Source organism: Argopecten irradians, chromosome 3 (genome assembly GCF_041381155.1).
Source record: "Argopecten irradians isolate NY chromosome 3, Ai_NY, whole genome shotgun sequence".
Classification (NCBI taxonomy): Eukaryota; Metazoa; Mollusca; class Bivalvia; order Pectinida; family Pectinidae; genus Argopecten; species Argopecten irradians.
Window position 1 is genome coordinate 57,779,804 of NC_091136.1, and position 20,893 is coordinate 57,800,696.

The 20,893-nt window shown below is 34.6% G+C and overlaps 1 protein-coding gene across 2 annotated transcripts; it reads left to right on the forward strand.

Moving 5' to 3' along the window:
* Positions 1-1,938: 1,938 nt before the first annotated feature.
* LOC138319207 (uncharacterized) lies at positions 1,939-19,838 on the forward strand. 2 transcript variants are annotated; one of them, XM_069262189.1, is made up of 9 exons: positions 1,939-2,071; positions 2,468-2,506; positions 3,664-3,723; positions 4,012-4,107; positions 7,687-7,725; positions 8,485-8,717; positions 9,722-9,882; positions 18,399-18,571; positions 19,586-19,838. In XM_069262189.1, the coding sequence occupies exons 1-9, from the start codon at positions 2,011-2,013 to the stop codon at positions 19,660-19,662; spliced, it is 939 nt and encodes a 312-aa protein (XP_069118290.1). In that variant the 5' UTR covers positions 1,939-2,010; the 3' UTR covers positions 19,663-19,838. The 2 variants fall into 2 exon arrangements, with proteins under 2 accessions (XP_069118290.1, XP_069118291.1); XM_069262190.1 differs by lacking the exon at positions 2,468-2,506 and having other exon boundaries at positions 1,951-2,071.
* Positions 19,839-20,893: the final 1,055 nt, after the last annotated feature.

The following is a 20,893-nucleotide window of genomic DNA, read 5'->3' on the forward strand; positions in this document are numbered from 1 at the left end:
CTTATGTGACTCGTCAGTAATGTTAGGGATACCATAAAGCCGTGTCGCCCTTACATGACTCGTCAGTAATGTTAGGGATAACATACAGCCGTGTCGCCCTTATATGACTCGTCAGTGATGTTAGGGTCACCATACAGCCGTGTCGCCCTTATATGACTCGTCAGTGATGTTAGGGTCACCATACAGCCGTGTCGCCCTTATATGACTCGTCAGTGATGTTAGGGTCACCATACAGCCGTGTCGCCCTTATATGACTCGTCAGTGATGTTAGGGATACCATACAGCCGTGTCGCCCTTATGTGACTCGTCAGTAATGTTAGGGCCCCATACAGCCGTGTCGACCTTAAAAAAATTATGACTCGTCAGTGATGTAAGGATCACCATATAGCCGTGTCGTCCTTATATGACTCGTCAGTGATGTTAGGGTCACCATACAGCCGTGTCGCCCTTATATGACTCGTCAGTGATGTTAGGGATACCATACAGCCGTGTCGTCCTTATACAAATGTATGACTCGTAAGTGGTGTTAGGGTCACAATTCAATCGTGTCGCCCTTATATGACTCGTAAGTGATGTTAGGGTCACCATACAATCGTGTCGCCCTTATATGACTCGTAAGTGATGTTAGGGTCACCATACAATCGTGTCGCCCTGATGTGACTCGTCAGTAATGTTAGGGTCACCATACAATCGTGTCGCCCTTATGTGACTCGTCAGTGATGTTAGGGTCACCATACAGCCGTGTCGCCCTTATGTGACTCGTCGGTGATGTTAGGGTCACCATACATCTGTTTCACCCTTATGTGACTCGTCGGTGATGTTAGGGTCACCATACATCTCTTTCAACCTTATGTGACTTGTCAGTGATGTTAGGGTCACAATTCAATCGTGTCGCCCTTATATGACTCGTCAGTGATGTTAGGGTCACCATAAAGCCGTGGCGCCCTTATACGACTCGTCAGTGATGTTAGGGATACCATACAGCCGTGTCGCCCTTATGTGACTCGTCAGTGATGTTAGGGATACCATACAGCCGTGTCGCCCTTATGTGACTCGTCAGTAATGTTAGGGATACCATACATCTGTTCCACCCTTATATGACTCGTCAGTGATGTTAGGGTCATCATACAGCCGTGTCGCCCTTATATGACTCGTCAGTGATGTTAGGGTCATCATACAGCCGTGTCGCCCTTATATGACTCGTCAGTGATGTTAGGGTCATCATACAGCCGTGTCGCCCTTATATGACTCGTCAGTGATGTTAGGGTCACCATACAGTCGTGTCGCCCTTATATGACTCGTCAGTGCTGTTAGGGTCGCCTACAATCGTTTCGCCGTTATATGACTCGTCAGTGATGTTAGGGTCACCATACAGCCGTGTCGCCCTTATATAAATGAAATGTTGGTTTAATAATTGTAATCTAAGGTCCAAATAACATTAAGAGTTAAGGATCTGTGAACAGCTATGGTAATTTAAGGACAATAATTGCATGTTTTCTTCTATAAGTAATGTTGTATACTTAACGTATTTTGTCATAGCAAGTGTTATTCAGTTTGTAGCCGTTCCTTGAAATAATTATTATTTATTTTCATAAATATTAATTTCCTTTTCTATATGACGGTTATATCACAGGGCATTTGCAATAATATAATTTGAAATTAATAAACTGATTACTCATAAACCTTTCAAATGAATGTAAAATAGCATATATCGCCTTTTCACAATTCTGATACGTAAAAAGCTGCAAGAATGAGGGAATGACTGTATGAGCCGTCGTACAAAGGACGGCCCTGTATTCCTAATACACATACATTCCCATGTCAATTAGGAAAACAGGGGCTTCCTGACATAGTGATGGATGAATAGAACGTTTTAATGAAAAATTAAAAAGAAATAATGTTAATGTTACCAGGCAGCTGAATAAATATATATGCTGTCAGATAAACGTTAGACTCCAGCATTTCGTCAGAGAGTGCTCAGTTGGCGCGGTGGGCCGAATCAACATCATCATGTATACCATTATCCTGTTGTTGTTGTCATGGATTTCACTATCGGCAGCTATATTACCAGGTATTTTTTATTATCATTATAATAAGCATGAGAGACATTTTAGTATATTTCTATAACTTAATTTTGAATAACCCCGAAGGTCTAATTTTTAATTCATAATATTTATTGGTTATTCTTTGACATATTAACTTAATAGTTCCTTGTCGGAGGAGATTTGATTGAATAAATAAATTGTCTAATGAAAAATGCAACTTAATGATAAACGAATTCAATTGAGATGAAAATGTTTACTTTTCCGTCACACAAAAGAAATACAACCCTTTAATTTTAAGCAACCAATTTTGGTTTTTAATTTACTAACATTTTTTTTTCACTAGCACTGTTAGAGATTGATCACGCTGATTGTTATGCACGTTACTAGAACTGCTGTTTTCCTTTTGTATAATTTATTGACAGGGTTTTTACAGAATCACATTGGTAAAAGACCACAACAAGGTATCAGTCAAACTTACACTAATTCAATGGAAACTTAGTCAAGTTAAAACATTACATTGGACTAAATAATGATAAAATGAAGTTGAGAAATAAATCAAATGTAAAAAAACTGTTTTATTACAATTTGGATTCATTAAAAAATTCATTTCAAATATGAGTTTCATACGAATAAGACAAGTTAATCTATTAGATAAAATTTTACATGAAACATCAAGTTATATTGAATAATTATCTAAACAATTCTGAGTTGACTAGGATAGATATATTTGATACTATGGATATTGAACATGGGTATCGTTGTTTGATAGTGTGTGCTGCTTGATATGTTCGTGTGCATGTATTCGATCCTGCTCAGCTCGGAAGCCTCACTTGAAGTGATGAAAACATTAAGACATCCAGTTAAAAGATTCTTTATTTTGCACTTAAAAAAAAAAATAATCCTGTGATCACAAAATCAGAAGTCGTATTAGAGCTATAACTTTTCCATGTTCTAATATTGGTGCACCTTTAATTACCATTGAATTGGTACACTGTTCTGCTGCCACTATGAAATATCATTCAAGGATGTAATTATCTGAAATGATGGTCTAACCTTAAAGAATGGTTATCCTGGCTATGGCAATATTCAATATTTTCAAGTAAAGTCAATAAAAAGAAAGTATATGAAAAACTAATGACTAATATTAATCATAATACCCAAAGAAAGACTAAACCAGTCTGATCTAACAAAAACAGTGTTCCCACTTAGAAAGCTACGCTCTCGAATATCACGAAAAAGTTAGAATACCAGAGATAAATCATTTTTACTAATTTTAAAATTCCGTTGTGACTATACAACTGAATACCCACATAAATGACCAAATAATTATAAAATGATAATAATAGTCATACATTTTCAATTTGCTGAAGCCTATCGAAAAAAACCCAACAAAACAACGCAACATGTTTTAACTATAACGTGTTCTGTTGTTGTGTGCGCGTCTGAGTTGAGAACGACCGAAATATGTAAGTTGTCATGCCATTTTAATGTAATATGCATATTATTATCTAAAAAGGGTATGTGTTTACTATGAAGAGATAATGCCCTTTCCTGTGTTTACTATGAAGAGTTAATGCCCTTTCCACGTTGATATAAATGTTAAATATTATATATAAAGGGTCTGTGTTTACTATGAAGAGTTATGTCCCCTTGGAGCAAGCGACCCCGCCATCACAAGGTAAGTTATATCACTAGTCAGTATAATCTCCATTAACGGAAACACGTTTATGTAAACTACAACACATTCTTGTCTGTTGAAAGCCGTTTGTAATTTGCATGCACCAGCAATTAATTAAAAACGGTGCATTTTGACAAAGATTTGACAGATTGATAAACCGATTTTCCTCGTGGATATGTCCATTGGTTAAACATAAGTAGACTAATTAAAGTTTACTATTCTATAATTATAAATGAATCCAACGCGAATAATAAATGGTAATCACTGTCTGTATTATAACCATGAAAGGGAATCTCTTTGACAACATGAAGAACTTTCAACATGCCGGTGAATCCAACTTTCCACCGGTACCGCCTAGCGAAACAGTGACGCAGGCCACACCAGGTAAGCTACGTAACGTCTGCACATGACTCTCCGTAGTTATGGCGCAGTATTGGTCGTGGTTGGATAATATGCACGTCGCTTGCTGACTGATACGAGTGTTTCTTGTAATAAGGTGATCCCGATGACCCCCGACCACCAGTGTCAGTCAGACACACACGTCATACACAAGATCCATCACCCCGCCCGTAGAAGCCATGGGGAAAACGCTTAAATACGTATCATAAACATTTACTATACACGTTTATTAACAAACGGTAGTTTCAATGACAGCAATGAAGCGGAATTTAATGTTTCATGTTTTGTAAATTATAAAATTTACATTTACAGTTAATAAACATATTGTTTTTCCATTTTTGGGAGAAATTCTAATCCAGCGCTGAACATCGCACTTACACCTTATTTAGTCACGTAGATCAATGAAAAGCAGACTATATCATAAACACATCAGATAACCCATTAAGTAAATATACAGTTATTTTAAAACCTAAACTGATAGACTATGTACTTCTAAAATGATAGTTTCTTGTCTGTCCTGATACTGAGATATATGTTGCTGACGACAGGAGGCCATTGTCCAATATTTGTACCAGTTCTGCCTTTTCTTTTCTCAATAGTCGCAGCATAACTGATATCCTTCAACCGCGGCCGTTTATACTTTTCTATTTCTGCATAGTATTGATAATAACGATACGTTGTCTCTGTATGCCTGTTAACCATAACATATCAATATCTTAGATCGTAATGATACGCTTCCTGGTCACAAAATAATCCTCAACATGTATTTATGTTTAATACTAAAACAACTGAACATTTGATTCGGATGTTTACAAACAATCGATCAAGATGTTGTTGTTAAAATGCACAAGTGTACTGGTTTATAGGCTACCAAAATTTCCCTGAACCTTCCATGCTTTTACTTAGGAACAAACAGTATACATACATATTTTATATTCGGTTTGGTTAGGTCGTTGTGAACCCGTGACAAACGTTTGCTCCAAAGCGATCTCTCCGTTTCTTTTTAACAAGGATGGAAGTAGCATGCATTATCAAATAATTTAAAAAAAAAAATTTGTTCTTCTCTCCAGGTATTAATTTTGACTCAAGTATTTTGATATCCGCTTATCTCGATAAAAAATGTTTTATATGGAGAAATAAAACTGATACAAACATTTATATCATAAAACGATCAATGAAGGCAAGCATAATTCATGTTTTACACGAACACAGCTAATATAAATCAATTTATACATCATATCTTGCGTTGCTATATCGGGTTCATACCATTTGTACTAACAAACAAAGGGAAGTCACAATTCGATGCGAGAACATGACGTTGAACAAAAGCACATAATCATAAAAAATTAATTTCGTTCATTATCCCGCTTTGTTTTATAGTCTAAAGATTGGTAAGAAAACTACCTAAGTGACAATCTAAGGTATATGATTGACTTAAAGTTGTGAATAGAACACAAGGTGTCATTTCTCCGAGACATCCGTCAGTAACATATATTTCCGGCTTGCTTATTCTGCCCTATCTACCTTACCTATTATTAATGACAGTTGTTGACATTATGTATGTATTTAGATTAACTATTTTTATATCCTACAGCTGTGCAGCATTGCTTGTATGAACATATAAATCGTGCTATTGTATTTGCATGCGAGGCGTGTGGTAGATAATCAGATCAGTCAGTCTGCATCGCTTTCTCTATTATGCATGTTAGTAACCAAAAGAGACGGGTCAAAGAAGGTCATCAGATGCATTAAATTAACTATGTACCTCTTATAATTCAATTGTCTGTTGTTGGACATACAGAGTGAACAGTGACGACATACTCTTTTTAAAGTTTTGTAATTCAAAATATCAATTAATTCTAATCCAATTGCATTGTCATTCAAATACTTAAGCCCATCCTAATGATAGAATACCAGATACTGAGTCCAATATTAATATGTGTTACCTTTGACAGCAGTATTAGTCATAAGAAATTATATAAGTAGACTCCTGTAACAGTTATCTTTGATACCATTAGTAACTACAACGCTAGAATTTATTCAGAAATGATTTTAGTGGAGACAGTAAAATGAATATGTTATATCAAAACGTGTTTTGGTGATACGAATAAGAAATTACACTAAGGTTTTATTCAGGTAAAATTATGCTATAAAATTAGCAATTCACAGAATCCAGTAATTAAATACGGCAAATGTCATATCTCATCTATTTATGTAAAACAAGCAAATTATCTAATGAAAGATAAAGGAAACGTAAGGTTCAGTACTCTGACGCTTTTATTTCCAGTTAACATCACATAATTAATTAGTTGTGTCCTCATATCAATGTTATTAATTCACTCATAAGAAAGCGGTCTTGAAGTATACATATCTATTATACAAATAACTATCAGTGCAACTAAGTACCTCGACGGCAGAGTAATTTAGTTGTGTGTATGTAATAAATATGTCCATCTGTCTCTGGGTCTCGCGTTCCTGAACCTCTTCAGGAAGTGACCTAATGCTGCTGTAGGTCGGTGAATATTCTTTACTTACTCTAGCTTTTCTCTATCCTTATCATTTGTTACATTCCTAAATGATCCTTGATAATGGACGTAGAGCCAAACTTAACGTCATTTTTCAATATTTCTCAATAAACCAATTCAGTTTTCACGATCATTGTACTGTTCTTTTCTATTTTGTTTTGACCACAAATGCTCCGTAAATATGAGATATTCAGTAATGGTTAATAACGTATATGTGACATACTCACCCGTTACATAATGCATTTTTGTTGAATTGAACGGCTCGTTCTGTCACACATTTGACACTGTTTTAAATCAAAATCTTTATCAAAACATTCAAACATAATTACATATGCACATGTGCGACAGAAGAAGCTAGATTACAGATGATATGTGCTTTGGTTTGACGTCAATTAGTTATAAGTAAGGTATGACGACACACTGTGGCCGACGTCATCCGACCGCCGGGTCATAGAGGTTATTGTATTCTTTTCGAGTTATAAGGGATTTATTACATCAATGTAAAATAAATCAGAATTGAATAATCATGCAATAATTGAATTACTGCAGTCTCCTTCCAGTTCGGATGAGAAATCTTTGACATCACTATACCCTACTATTTCATTGGTTTCTGTTTAATCTACAGTCTTATTATTAGGACGAAAATAAGTACCCTGCCTACTATACCTTTCTAAAGACCACAACATTATTTGTCTAAAAGTCTTTTGAGCTACAATATGTCAGCTATCGTGTTGTCATGTGATGACGTACAGTTACTTCACCAGTGATTGAGATGGTGTTTTAGCAGAAATTGTTATGAAATGTATCTCAACTCGTTTAACTAAGAATTGATTTAATTTCGTTACAATGTGTATAAGTTTTTTGTAGTAGCCATTTTCCCAATGAATTATGCCGACATTTTTTAAATTTTGATTTTACATCAGACCGGTGAAATTTTTATTTGTTCTATTTTGATATTCTTTATCAAAGATCGATCAAGAGTTTGTCATGTCTCTTATTTATATGTCATGCTTTGTTTTCGGATGATGATCCACGGTAGCGCTGCACGGTACTATAGGATTAGCGCCAAAACCAGCAAGTAAGTAGTACTCAGGAGGATACAAAATTACTGTCTTTTTTGACAAAGATTTTCTCTGGAAAGGTTTCACCCTTGATCAAACAGTCGACCAAAAATTGAACTCTTATTCTTTGTAGAATTTTTTAAGGGTTGATTTTTCCTAAATTCAAATTTGGCTGAATTTGAAAAAAGGCGTAAATTTTACATTTTTGTTTTCATTTCAGAATTTGCACATTACAGTGTGAACTGCAATACCTATAAGCGTTTTAGTTATGTAATTCAATTTTGCTTGTTACGAGCTTTTCCATTGGCTTAAAAATTTACTTTATCAGCCCATAAAGGAAAAAATGGCGTCCCCGTTTGCAACGTTGCTTCTGATTAGCTGAGATGACGGCGTAATGATTTCATAGACAAAAGAGTCCCAATGTGAATTTTGAATATTGAAGAGATTATATTAAGTTAATTGAATTATAAGGATTAATTTGAATAGATGTTTTATGTTATGGAGATATAACACGAAAATCTGAGTGTACTCTCATCATAAACCGCTTCGTGGTTTATTTAGAGTACACTCAGAATTTTGTGTTATATCTCCATAACTTAAAGAATCTATTCAAATTAAAGATCTGAGTGTACTCTCATCATAAACCGCCGCGGTTTATTTAGAGTACACTCAGATTTTTGTGTAATATCTCAATAACATTAAGAATCTATTCAAGTTAATCCTTAAATAAAGGAATATTTGATATACTTATTCTGAATGTAAATATGATTTATCAGTTACTCAGCCACCTCCTCCAGCTAAAGCGGAGAAGCATGTCGGGGACTGGACGCTGGTATACCGTGCCCGATCGGAGAATGAACGTGAAGTGGCCTTTTCCTATGTACACCCTTTTGGTACTGATGAATTCAACGCCATTCCTGGATGTTTATCAACCAGTGGAACCGCTAAATGTAACGGCAACTACCGCCACACTGCTATAGATCAATGGAGGTCGCTCGACGTAAGGAGGGTGAGTTCTTTGATACTTATTACATATGTCTTAGCAAGTATTCTTTGCCAGATTCGAAGTAAATCTTGCATATCTAAAGTATTACGTAAGAAAAAAAAATAGTAACAATGTATAAAGACGCATTTAAACATTATCTGTATTATCAGTTAAATCGTGATCTAACCAGGTTATGTCAAGATCCATATGTGAAACATAAACGTCGAACTATTAAAGTGTTATAAAATATTTTGCGAAAAGTTTTTAAAATTCTTCTAGTTTTAAATGCAAAAAAAATGAACTAATGTTTATCTAGGTCAATGTGACCTACATTTTTGTTTGTTTTTTGAACTGAAATTCACCAACATATGATTTGCAGGCAAATCCGCTGAGATATCATTTGTACTCTAATATTTTATGAATAATGAGTTAAACAATGAAAACTGATTTATACCCTTTGACCTTGATTGTTTAAGATTGATGTTTAACATCGGAAATATTTTAAATACCACACAACATGAAGCTCATCCTAAAGTATATTCATGTAAAATATTTTAATTGTCACTTAGTGATACCCATAATTTCAAACAAGAATAGGAAAGATGAAATAGTTCCCTACTATTAACGTATATAAGGATGTTTTGGTGGGTTTGTATTTACCATCAGAAATTCCTATTCTTGCCATATATCGAAAAATTATTTCCAATGTATTTTGTACCTAAGGGACTACTTTTTGTCTGAAGTAGATATTTTGTAGTGTATTCTTTACCTTACGGGTGATCTTTTTGTTCTTTTGCGTACATTATTCAGAATCAAACTAGAAAGTCTACTTGGTTATGAACTTTTATTTTAAAGGTTAATGTTTTCAAGCAGTGATCATTTCTTTCATGACTTACAATTGATCCCTTCTGATTAAAGTTCCCAGGATAGTGATGTTTTGCTCATAATATGAACGTTAATTTATCTATTTTCCGATGAATGAAAATATTGCATATGCATTTGAACTATAAGAATAACATTTTCTCCAGGTAAAGGTGGAAATGTACAAAGGGTCTCTACCTGTGGCATTCATAGTGTTTAACGGAACAGGGACAGGAGCAACTGACTGGTTCAATAGGAAAAGTGTCTTATCGTCTTCCTGGACAGATATCAAGTCTCGTGGCGATTGCTTTAGTTTCTTTGGTCGCAAGTAAGCAAATAAATGAAACATTATGCCAGGTATTAAGTTGATCACGCAAGGCAGCTTAATGCTGCAAAAAAGGTAAAAAAAAACCAACAAAAACAGGCTATTACTAAAATCCTTCTGTCTCTGTTAGGTTAATTTATATTGTATGGTACTACAGTCCTTCTGGATTCGTTAGGTTTATTTATATTGTATGGTACTACAGTCCTTCTGGATCCGTTAGGTTTATCATATTCTCTGATACTAAAATCATTTGGCTGCGTTAGCTTTATTTTCGGTCTATGTTACTAAAATCTTTATAGTTGCGTTAGGTTTATTTATGTTGTATGATACTAAAATCCTTATGGCTGTCTAAGGTTTATTATATTTTTCTAGTACTAATATCATCTGGCTGCGTTAGGTTTATTTATGTTGTATGATACTAAATTCCTTATTGCTGTGTTAGGTTTAGTTATGTTGTATGATACTTAAATTCTTCTGGCTGCGTTAGGTTTATTTATATTGTATGATACTAAATTCCTTATTGCTGTGTTAGGTTTAGTTATGTTGTATGATACTAAATTCCGTATTGCTGTGTTAGGTTTATTTATGTTGTACGATACTTAAACCCTAATGGCTGCGTTAGGTTTATTTCTGTTGTACGATACTTATCGTTATGGCTGTGTTATGTTAATTTATGTTGTATGATACGAACATCCTTCTGGCTGTGTTAGGTTTATTTATGTTGTACGATACTTATCGTTATGGCTGTGTTAGGTTTATTTATGTTGTATGATACTTATCGTTATGGCTGTGTTAGGTTTATTTATGTTGTACGATACGAACATCCTTCTGGCTGTGTTAGGTTTATTTATGTTGTACGATATTTATCGTTATGGCTGTGTTAGGTTTATTTATGTTGTACGATACTTATCGTTATGGCTGTGTTAGGTTTATTTATGTTGTACGATACTTATCGTTATGGCTGTGTTAGGTTTATTTATGTTGTATGATACGAACATCCTTCTGGCTGTGTTAGGTTTATTTATGTTGTACGATACTTATCGTTATGGCTGTGTTAGGTTTATTTGTGTTGTACGATACTTATCGTTATGGCTGTATTAGGTTTATTTATGTTGTACGATACTTATCGTTATGGCTGTGTTAGGTTTATTTATGTTGTATGATACGAACATCCTTCTGGCTGTGTTAGGTTTATTTATGTTGTACGATACTTATCGTTATGGCTGTGTTAGGTTTATTTGTGTTGTACGATACTTATCGTTATGGCTGTGTTAGGTTTATTTATGTTGTATGATACGAACATCCTTCTGACTGTGTTAGGTTTATTTGTGTTGTATGATACTTATCGTTATGGCTGTGTTAGGTTTATTTATGTTGTACGATACGAACATCCTTCTGGCTGTGTTAGGTTTATTTATGTTGTATGATACGAACATCCTTCTGGCTGTGTTAGGTTTATTTGTGTTATACGATACTTATCGTTATGGCTGTGTTAGGTTTATTTGTGTTGTACGATACTTATCGTTATGGCTGTGTTAGGTTTATTTATGTTGTATGATACGAACATCCTTCTGGCTGTGTTAGGTTTATTTATGTTGTATGTTACGAACATCCTTCTGACTGTGTTAGGTTTATTTGTGTTGTACGATACTTATCGTTATGGCTGTGTTAGGTTTATTTATGTTGTACGATACGAACATCCTTCTGGCTGTGTTAGGTTTATTTATGTTGTATGATACGAACATCCTTCTGGCTGTGTTAGGTTTATTTATGTTGTACGATACTTATCGTTATGGCTGTGTTAGGTTTATTTATGTTGTACGATACTTATCGTTATGGCTGTGTTAGGTTTATTTATGTTGTACGATACTTATCGTTATGGCTGTGTTAGGTTTATTTATGTTGTATGATACTTATCGTTATGGCTGTGTTAGGTTTATTTATGTTGTACGATACGAACATCCTTCTGGCTGTGTTAGGTTTATTTATGTTGTACGATACTTATCGTTATGGCTGTGTTAGGTTTATTTATGTTGTACGATACTTATCGTTATGGCTGTGTTAGGTTTATTTATGTTGTACGATACTTAAATCCTTATGGCTGTGTTAGGTTTATTTATGTTGTACGATACTTATCGTTATGGCTGTGTTATGTTAATTTATGTTGTATGATACGAACATCCTTCTGGCTGTGTTAGGTTTATTTATGTTGTACGATACGAACATCCTTCTGGCTGTGTTAGGTTTATTTATGTTGTACGATACTTATCGTTATGGCTGTGTTAGGTTTATTTATGTTGTACGATACGAACATCCTTCTGGCTGTGTTAGGTTTATTTATGTTGTACGATACGAACATCCTTCTGGCTGTGTTAGGTTTATTTATGTTGTACGATATTTATCGTTATGGCTGTGTTAGGTTTATTATGTTGTACGATACTTATCGTTATGGCTGTGTTATGTTAATTTATGTTGTACGATACTTATCGTTATGGCTGTGTTAGGTTTATTTATGTTGTATGATACGAACACCCTTCTGGCTGTGTTAGGTTTATTTGTGTTGTACGATACGAACATCCTTCTGGCTGTGTTAGGTTTATTTATGTTGTATGATACGAACATCCTTCTGGCTGTGTTAGGTTTATTTATGTTGTACGATACTTATCGTTATGGCTGTGTTAGGTTTATTTATGTTGTATGATACGAACATCCTTCTGGCTGTGTTAGGTTTATTTGTGTTGTACGATACTTATCGTTATGGCTGTGTTAGGTTTATTTATGTTGTATGATACGAACATCCTTCTGGCTGTGTTAGGTTTATTTATGTTGTATGATACGAACATCCTTCTGGCTGTGTTAGGTTTATTTATGTTGTACGATACTTATCGTTATGGCTGTGTTAGGTTTATTTATGTTGTACGATACTTATCGTTATGGCTGTGTTAGGTTTATTTATGTTGTACGATACTTATCGTTATGGCTGTGTTAGGTTTATTTATGTTGTATGATACGAACATCCTTCTGGCTGTGTTAGGTTTATTTATGTTGTACGATACGAACATCCTTCTGGCTGTGTTAGGTTTATTTATGTTGTATGATACTTATCGTTATGGCTGTGTTAGGTTTATTTATGTTGTACGATACGAACATCCTTCTGGCTGTGTTAGGTTTATTTATGTTGTACGATATTTATCGTTATGGCTGTGTTAGGTTTATTATGTTGTATGATACGAACATCCTTCTGGCTGTAATAGGTTTATTTATGTTGTATGATACGAACATCCTTCTGGCTGTGTTAGGTTTATTTATGTTGTACGATATTTATCGTTATGGCTGTGTTAGGTTTATTATGTTGTACGATACTTATCGTTATGGCTGTGTTATGTTAATTTATGTTGTACGATACCTATCGTTATGGATGTGTTAGGTTTATTTATGTTGTATGATACGAAAATCCTTCTGGCTGTGTTAGGTTTATTTATGTTGTATGATACGAACACCCTTCTGGCTGTGTTAGGTTCATTTATGTTGTATGATACGAACATCCTTCTGGCTGTGTTAGGTTTATTTATGTTGTACGATACTTATCGTTATGGCTGTGTTAGGTTTATTTATGTTGTATGATACGAACATCCTTCTGGCTGTGTTAGGTTTATTTATGTTGTACGATTCTTATCGTTATGGCTGTGTTAGGTTTATTTATGTTGTATGATACGAACATCCTTCTGGCTGTGTTAGGTTCATTTATGTTGTATGATACGAACATCCTTCTGGCTGTGTTAGGTTTATTTGTGTTGTACGATACTTATCGTTATGGCTGTGTTAGGTTTATTTGTGTTGTACGATACTTATCGTTATGGCTGCGTTAGGTTTATTTATGTTGTACGATACTTATCGTTATGGCTGTGTTAGGTTTATTTATGTTGTATGATACGAACACCCTTCTGGCTGTGTTAGGTTCATTTATGTTGTATGATACGAACATCCTTCTGGCTGTGTTAGGTTTATTTATGTTGTACGATACTTATCGTTATGGCTGTGTTAGGTTTATTTATGTTGTACGATACGAACATCCTTCTGGCTGTGTTAGGTTTATTTATGTTGTACGATACTTATCGTTATGGCTGTGTTAGGTTTATTTATGTTGTATGATACGAACATCCTTCTGGCTGTGTTAGGTTCATTTATGTTGTATGATACGAACATCCTTCTGGCTGTGTTAGGTTTATTTATGTTGTATGATACTTATCGTTATGGCTGTGTTAGGTTTATTTATGTTGTACGATACTTATCGTTATGGCTGTGTTAGGTTTATTAGTGTTGTACGATACTTATCGTTATGGCTGTGTTAGGTTTATTTGTGTTGTACGATACTTATCGTTATGGCTGTGTTAGGTTTATTTATGTTGTACGATACTTATCGTTATGGCTGTGTTAGGTTTATTTATGTTGTATGATACGAACATCCTTCTGGCTGTGTTAGGTTTATTTATGTTGTACGATACTTAAATCCTTCTGGCTGTGTTAGGTTTATTTATGTTGTACGATACTCATCGTTATGGCTGTGTTAGGTTTATTTATGTTGTATGATACGAACATCCTTCTGGCTGTGTTAGGTTTATTTATGTTGTACGATACTTATCGTTATGGCTGTGTTAGGTTTATTTATGTTGTATGATACGAACATCCTTCTGGCTGTGTTAGGTTTATTTATGTTGTATGATACTTATCGTTATGGCTGTGTTAGGTTTATTTATGTTGTACGATACTTAAATCCTTCTGGCTGTGTTAGGTTTATTTATGTTGTACGATACTTAACGTTGTGGCTGTAATAGGTTTATTTATGTTGTACGATACTTATCGTTATGGCTGCGTTAGGTTTATTTATGTTGTACGATACTTATCGTTATGGCTGTGTTAGGTTTATTTATGTTGTACGATACTTAAATCCTTCTGGCTGCGTTAGGTTAGTTTATGTTGTATGATACTTATCGCTATGGCTGTGTTATGTTTATTTATGTTGTACGATACTTATCGTTATGGCTGTGTTAGGTTTATTTTGTGTTGTACGATACTTATCGTTATGGCTGTGTTAGGTTTATTTATGTTGTACGATACTTATCGTTATGGCTGTGTTAGGTTTATTTATGTTGTATGATACGAACATCCTTCTGGCTGTGTTAGGTTTATTTATGTTGTACGATACGAACATCCTTCTGGCTGTGTTAGGTTTATTTATGTTGTACGATACTTATCGTTATGGCTGTGTTAGGTTTATTTATGTTGTATGATACGAACATCCTTCTGGCTGTGTTAGGTTTATTTATGTTGTATGTTACGAACATCCTTCTGACTGTGTTAGGTTTATTTGTGTTGTATGATACTTATCGTTATGGCTGTGTTAGGTTTATTTATGTTGTACGATACTCATCGTTATGGCTGTGTTAGGTTTATTTATGTTGTATGATACTTATCGTTATGGCTGTGTTAGGTTTATTTATGTTGTACGATACTTATCGTTATGGCTGTGTTAGGTTTATTTATGTTGTACGATACTTATCGTTATGGCTGTGTTAGGTTTATTTATGTTGTATGATACGAACATCCTTCTGGCTGTGTTAGGTTTATTTATGTTGTACGATACTTAACATCCTTCTGGCTGTGTTAGGTTTATTTATGTTGTACGATACTTATCGTTATGGCTGTGTTAGGTTTATTTATGTTGTATGATACGAACATCCTTCTGGCTGTGTTAGGTTTATTTATGTTGTATGATACTTATCGTTATGGCTGTGTTAGGTTTATTTATGTTGTATGATACGAACATCCTTCTGGCTGCGTTAGGTTTATTTATGTTGTATGATACTTATCGTTATGGCTGTGTTAGGTTTATTTATGTTGTACGATACTTAAATCCTTCTGGCTGTGTTAGGTTTATTTATGTTGTACGATACTTAACGTTGTGGCTGTAATAGGTTTATTTATGTTGTACGATACTTATCGTTATGGCTGCGTTAGGTTTATTTATGTTGTACGATACTTATCGTTATGGCTGTGTTAGGTTTATTTATGTTGTACGATACTTAAATCCTTCTGGCTGCGTTAGGTTTATTTATGTTGTATGATACTTATCGTTCTGGCTTTGTTAGGTTAATTTATGTTGTATGATACTTATCGTTATGGCTGTGTTAGGTTTATTTATGTTGTACGATACTTATCGTTATGGCTGTGTTAGGTTTATTTATGTTGTACGATACTTATCGTTATGGCTGTGTTAGGTTTATTTATGTTGTATGATACGAACATCCTTCTGGCTGTAATAGGTTTATTTATGTTGTATGATACGAACATCCTTCTGGCTGTGTTAGGTTTATTTATGTTGTACGATACTTATCGTTATGGCTGTGTTAGGTTTATTTATGTTGTATGATACGAACATCCTTCTGGCTGTGTTAGGTTTATTTATGTTGTACGATACTTATCGTTATGGCTGTGTTAGGTTTATTTATGTTGTATGATACGAACATCCTTCTGGCTGTGTTAGGTTCATTTATGTTGTACGATACGAACATCCTTCTGGCTGTGTTAGGTTTATTTATGTTGTACGATACTTATCGTTATGGCTGTGTTAGGTTTATTTATGTTGTACGATACTTATCGTTATGGCTGTGTTAGGTTTATTTATGTTGTACGATACTTATCGTTATGGCTGTGTTAGGTTTATTTATGTTGTATGATACGAACATCCTTCTGGCTGTGTTAGGTTTATTTATGTTGTACGATACGAACATCCTTCTGGCTGTGTTAGGTTTATTTATGTTGTACGATACTTATCGTTATGGCTGTGTTAGGTTTATTTATGTTGTATGATACGAACATCCTTCTGGCTGTGTTAGGTTTATTTATGTTGTACGATACTTATCGTTATGGCTGTGTTAGGTTTATTTATGTTGTACGATACTTATCGTTATGGCTGTGTTAGGTTTATTTATGTTGTATGATACGAACATCCTTCTGGCTGTGTTAGGTTTATTTATGTTGTACGATACTTATCGTTATGGCTGTGTTAGGTTTATTTATGTTGTATGATACGAACATCCTTCTGACTGTGTTAGGTTTATTTGTGTTGTATGATACTTATCGTTATGGCTGTGTTAGGTTTATTTATGTTGTACGATACTTAAATCCTTCTGGCTGTGTTAGGTTAATTTATGTTGTATGATACTTATCGTTATGGCTGTGTTAGGTTTATTTATGTTGTACGATACTTATCGTTATGGCTGTGTTAGGTTTATTTATGTTGTACGATACTTAAATCCTTCTGGCTTTGTTAGGTTAATTTATGTTGTATGATACTTATCGTTATGGCTGTGTTAGGTTTATTTATGTTGTACGATACTTATCGTTATGGCTGTGTTAGGTTTATTTATGTTGTACGATACTTATCGTTATGGCTGTATTAGGTTTATTTATGTTGTACGATACTTATCGTTATGGCTGTGTTAGGTTTATTTATGTTGTATGATACGAACATCCTTCTGGCTGCGTTAGGTTTATTTATGTTGTACGATACTTATCGTTATGGCTGTGTTAGGTTTATTTATGTTGTACGATACTTAAATCCTTCTGGCTTTGTTAGGTTAATTTATGTTGTATGATACGAACATCCTTTAGTACGCTAATTAGAGGATAAGGTGTAGTATTTGTTCGGTTTAAATTGCTGGATATTACAAAAACGAAAAACGAGAAAAATGATTTGAAATATTTTTTTTTCAAATTCGCGATTTGGCCTTTGCGATTTGGTATATAATACAACCATTTCTCATTAGCTTGCGTACTGATTTACGTAAGATTTTCGTAATTTAAGCAATGTCCTTCAAAAGCGCTAAATTACCATACTCGCAAAACTTACTACCTGATATACGATAATTATTAAATGCTAGTTGTAGGTGAAGAGCAATTCAACTGGAGATCGATTTTAGATGGATACGAACTTACTTGCATCATAAAATAATTCATATGTCGTTTGTATATGGATATGTGAATTACTATTCGTCTATGGCAATATGAAGTTCAAGTATTATTATTACCTGTCTGTATTGTAAGTTAAAAGTGTTTAGTGGCAGGTGTAGTTGTTTTAGTTTTGAGTTGGAAGGTTGACAAATTCGGACAGTACACCAAATAGGCGGGGAGTGGGTCCTATGCGCTAACGGATAATTTTCAGTATGATGGTTTCTTTCATTTCAAGGCATTGATGAACGGATAATTTTCAGTATGATGGTTTCTTTCATTTCAAGGCATTGATGAACCATTGGGAAATAAAAAGAGTGAAAGTGTTTGTTGTCAGAATAAAAATACGTCGAAGATAGAACTAGATGGCGATTGTTCCACTGATTGTATCATTATCTCGAGACTGACGTTTATAATCTTTGTTAATAAGTTAGTCATAATTCTGTTTGAAATTAAGTTTTTGAGGTTATTTTGTGAAAACACCCTATTCTCTTTTTTTATCTACATAGGGATGAACTCGTAAACCGACGATTATATATCAACAAGGCCACTAGTTCGTGTAAGGACGACATCGGCTGGATGCTGGTCTCGGAGTCTAAGGGGGAATGCCCTTACGATAACGGCGCAAAACATCCAATTTTCTTGTATTCTGAACACTCAACGGCAAGCCTTTTAGAGGACCGTAAGCATATTCAATTTCAAGTATACGTCATCTTCGTATACACCTGAAACATAGATACAGCAACTCATTTTGTATTACATAATATCTACCACAACAGGTAATGTTGTTCACCTCTGAGTATATCAAATAAACATTGCAGGTGTTGATTTTTTATATTGGCTGACACAGTGAATGTTCCACCTTACTATTTTTTCCTCACTGCCGCGTCACTGCTTGTCAACGTCATAGATCATAGAATGACGTCATATTGGTGTGGGCTGACAAACACTTTATGTAAAAATTGCTGTTGAAATTTGTCGTCGTGTCTCTATTAGTCACATTTTCGTGACCTAACCATAACCGGACAACTCCGGACCACGTGTAGATGTGCATGCAAGTTTTTGTTTGTCAAAATTTGGTTGCCATGATAACCAGGTCACTATACACAGGTTAATTTTGTCCGGACAAGTTTTCTTACACTACTGGGTCATTTTCAATGAAACGTGGCAGTGAACACGAAATTTAAATAATAAAAAAAGCACTTAAAAATCACCCGCTAAAGTTCGTTTAACTTAGATAAGGAGATGTTATGAATACTAAATGTATTCTCGGCAATTTACATGCAACGCGAAATTCGCGAGAATAAATCGCACGCGAGAGAAAGTTGGTCAACAGTTTGTTTTAGACAGTTTCGAGACCTTGAGCCAAGTGACCTTCAATATAACTTTCTATCGAAAGGTTTTCGGGTAGTTCATATATATCGGTCATCGTTTCGAAGCATATGTACTGTCAGTTAGCATCTAAACTGATCACCAGGGTGGGATAACTGAAACCAAACTACAAAAGCCGATTTTGTCTTAGATACAAAAGAAAAACAAAATGTCTAATGAACAATACTTGAATTCTGAAACTTCATTTTTATAGTCTCATTACATGCATGCACTTTCGCTTTCAGCTTTAACATGATTTTTTTTCTTCAGTTTATGATTCTTTCTATTCTATGTTATACTTCATCAACACTTATCTGATTTACAGATGGAAAGCAAGCAGAAGTGCTAGCTATATATGTGGACGCTGAGGGCCTAAAGGCTCCAAAGCCATACAGAGTATAACAAGCTAACGCTGCAGGTGCTCAATTGGCTCCGTCGTGTTGTATTTCGCGTATATCTTAATTTGAACTGATTTTAAAATGCTGTGAGATGTTTTTTTATAAACAATAGTTATATCCGGGAGCAGCATTTAAATTGACAATTTTTGAATGATTTTAAATAAAAAAGTTGTTATATAACTGTGTTTGTTGGTTGGTTAAAGACGTGGCGGTAAAAGGATATCGGTGTCCCATATATATATAGAAGTATAACAAAAGATGAACTAAAATACATGTAACACGTCATACAATCTTAACGCACACGACAGTGTTAATGGAAGACATGCATATCAAGCGTAAGTGTATATATCTGGTACGGAAATGACGTTCGACCTGTTACTATTACGTGTTGGTGATTTTAGATATGAGATCTAAGTCGTTATCTACGGAGCCCGTTGTTACTGACAGCTACCCGTAGTACCTAAAATGTTTTGAAGGTGCAGAAACTATGATTTCCAACAAACATACCTGCATACATGTTAGTAAAAGAGATCTTATATCCACTCCACTTTTGTACATTTAGGTCAGGATATGATGACGTTTCAGTTTCTTCATAATTGCTTGGAGTTGAAAATCAAACGTGTATTTATTTAACGGTTGTTCTCAGTTGCCATTCTTTGTAAGTAGAATACATTGCTCCTACAGGATGAAGTATCATATTTATACCTTGATGAAAATAACTAAATAAACGAGGCGAAAGTTATGTCACAAATCGTCCATACTATCGAGAGGAATAAGTTAACTCTTATATCAGATTACGAACCATTAAGTTCTAGTCAAGTTCTACTGACGTATGCTAAACCGAAATATGTCTTGATTCTTTATAACAACGGTCCAAGTATGGGGTTCTTTTGTGATTCATTAGGGTATTTTGATCGTATTAGTTTTGCGTTCTATTAACAGCCAGGGCCAGTCAAGGACTTGTCAGGTTTGTTGACGGAGGAAACCCCGAGTACCTGTAGAAAAAACCCACCGATCATCTTTCCATACCTACATGTAGCACATGCTACAATACACATGGAATTCGAACTCGCTACTCAGAGGTGGAGGGCTTGTGGTAATGTGTCGGATACTGTTGGGGTTATTACAGTATGCATGCCATACTTTCTTGTAAAGTATATAAATAGAAAATATTTCGATCGTTAGTTTGACAATTGTCTTATAAAATAAAATGTGTTAGTAAATGCATTCTATAA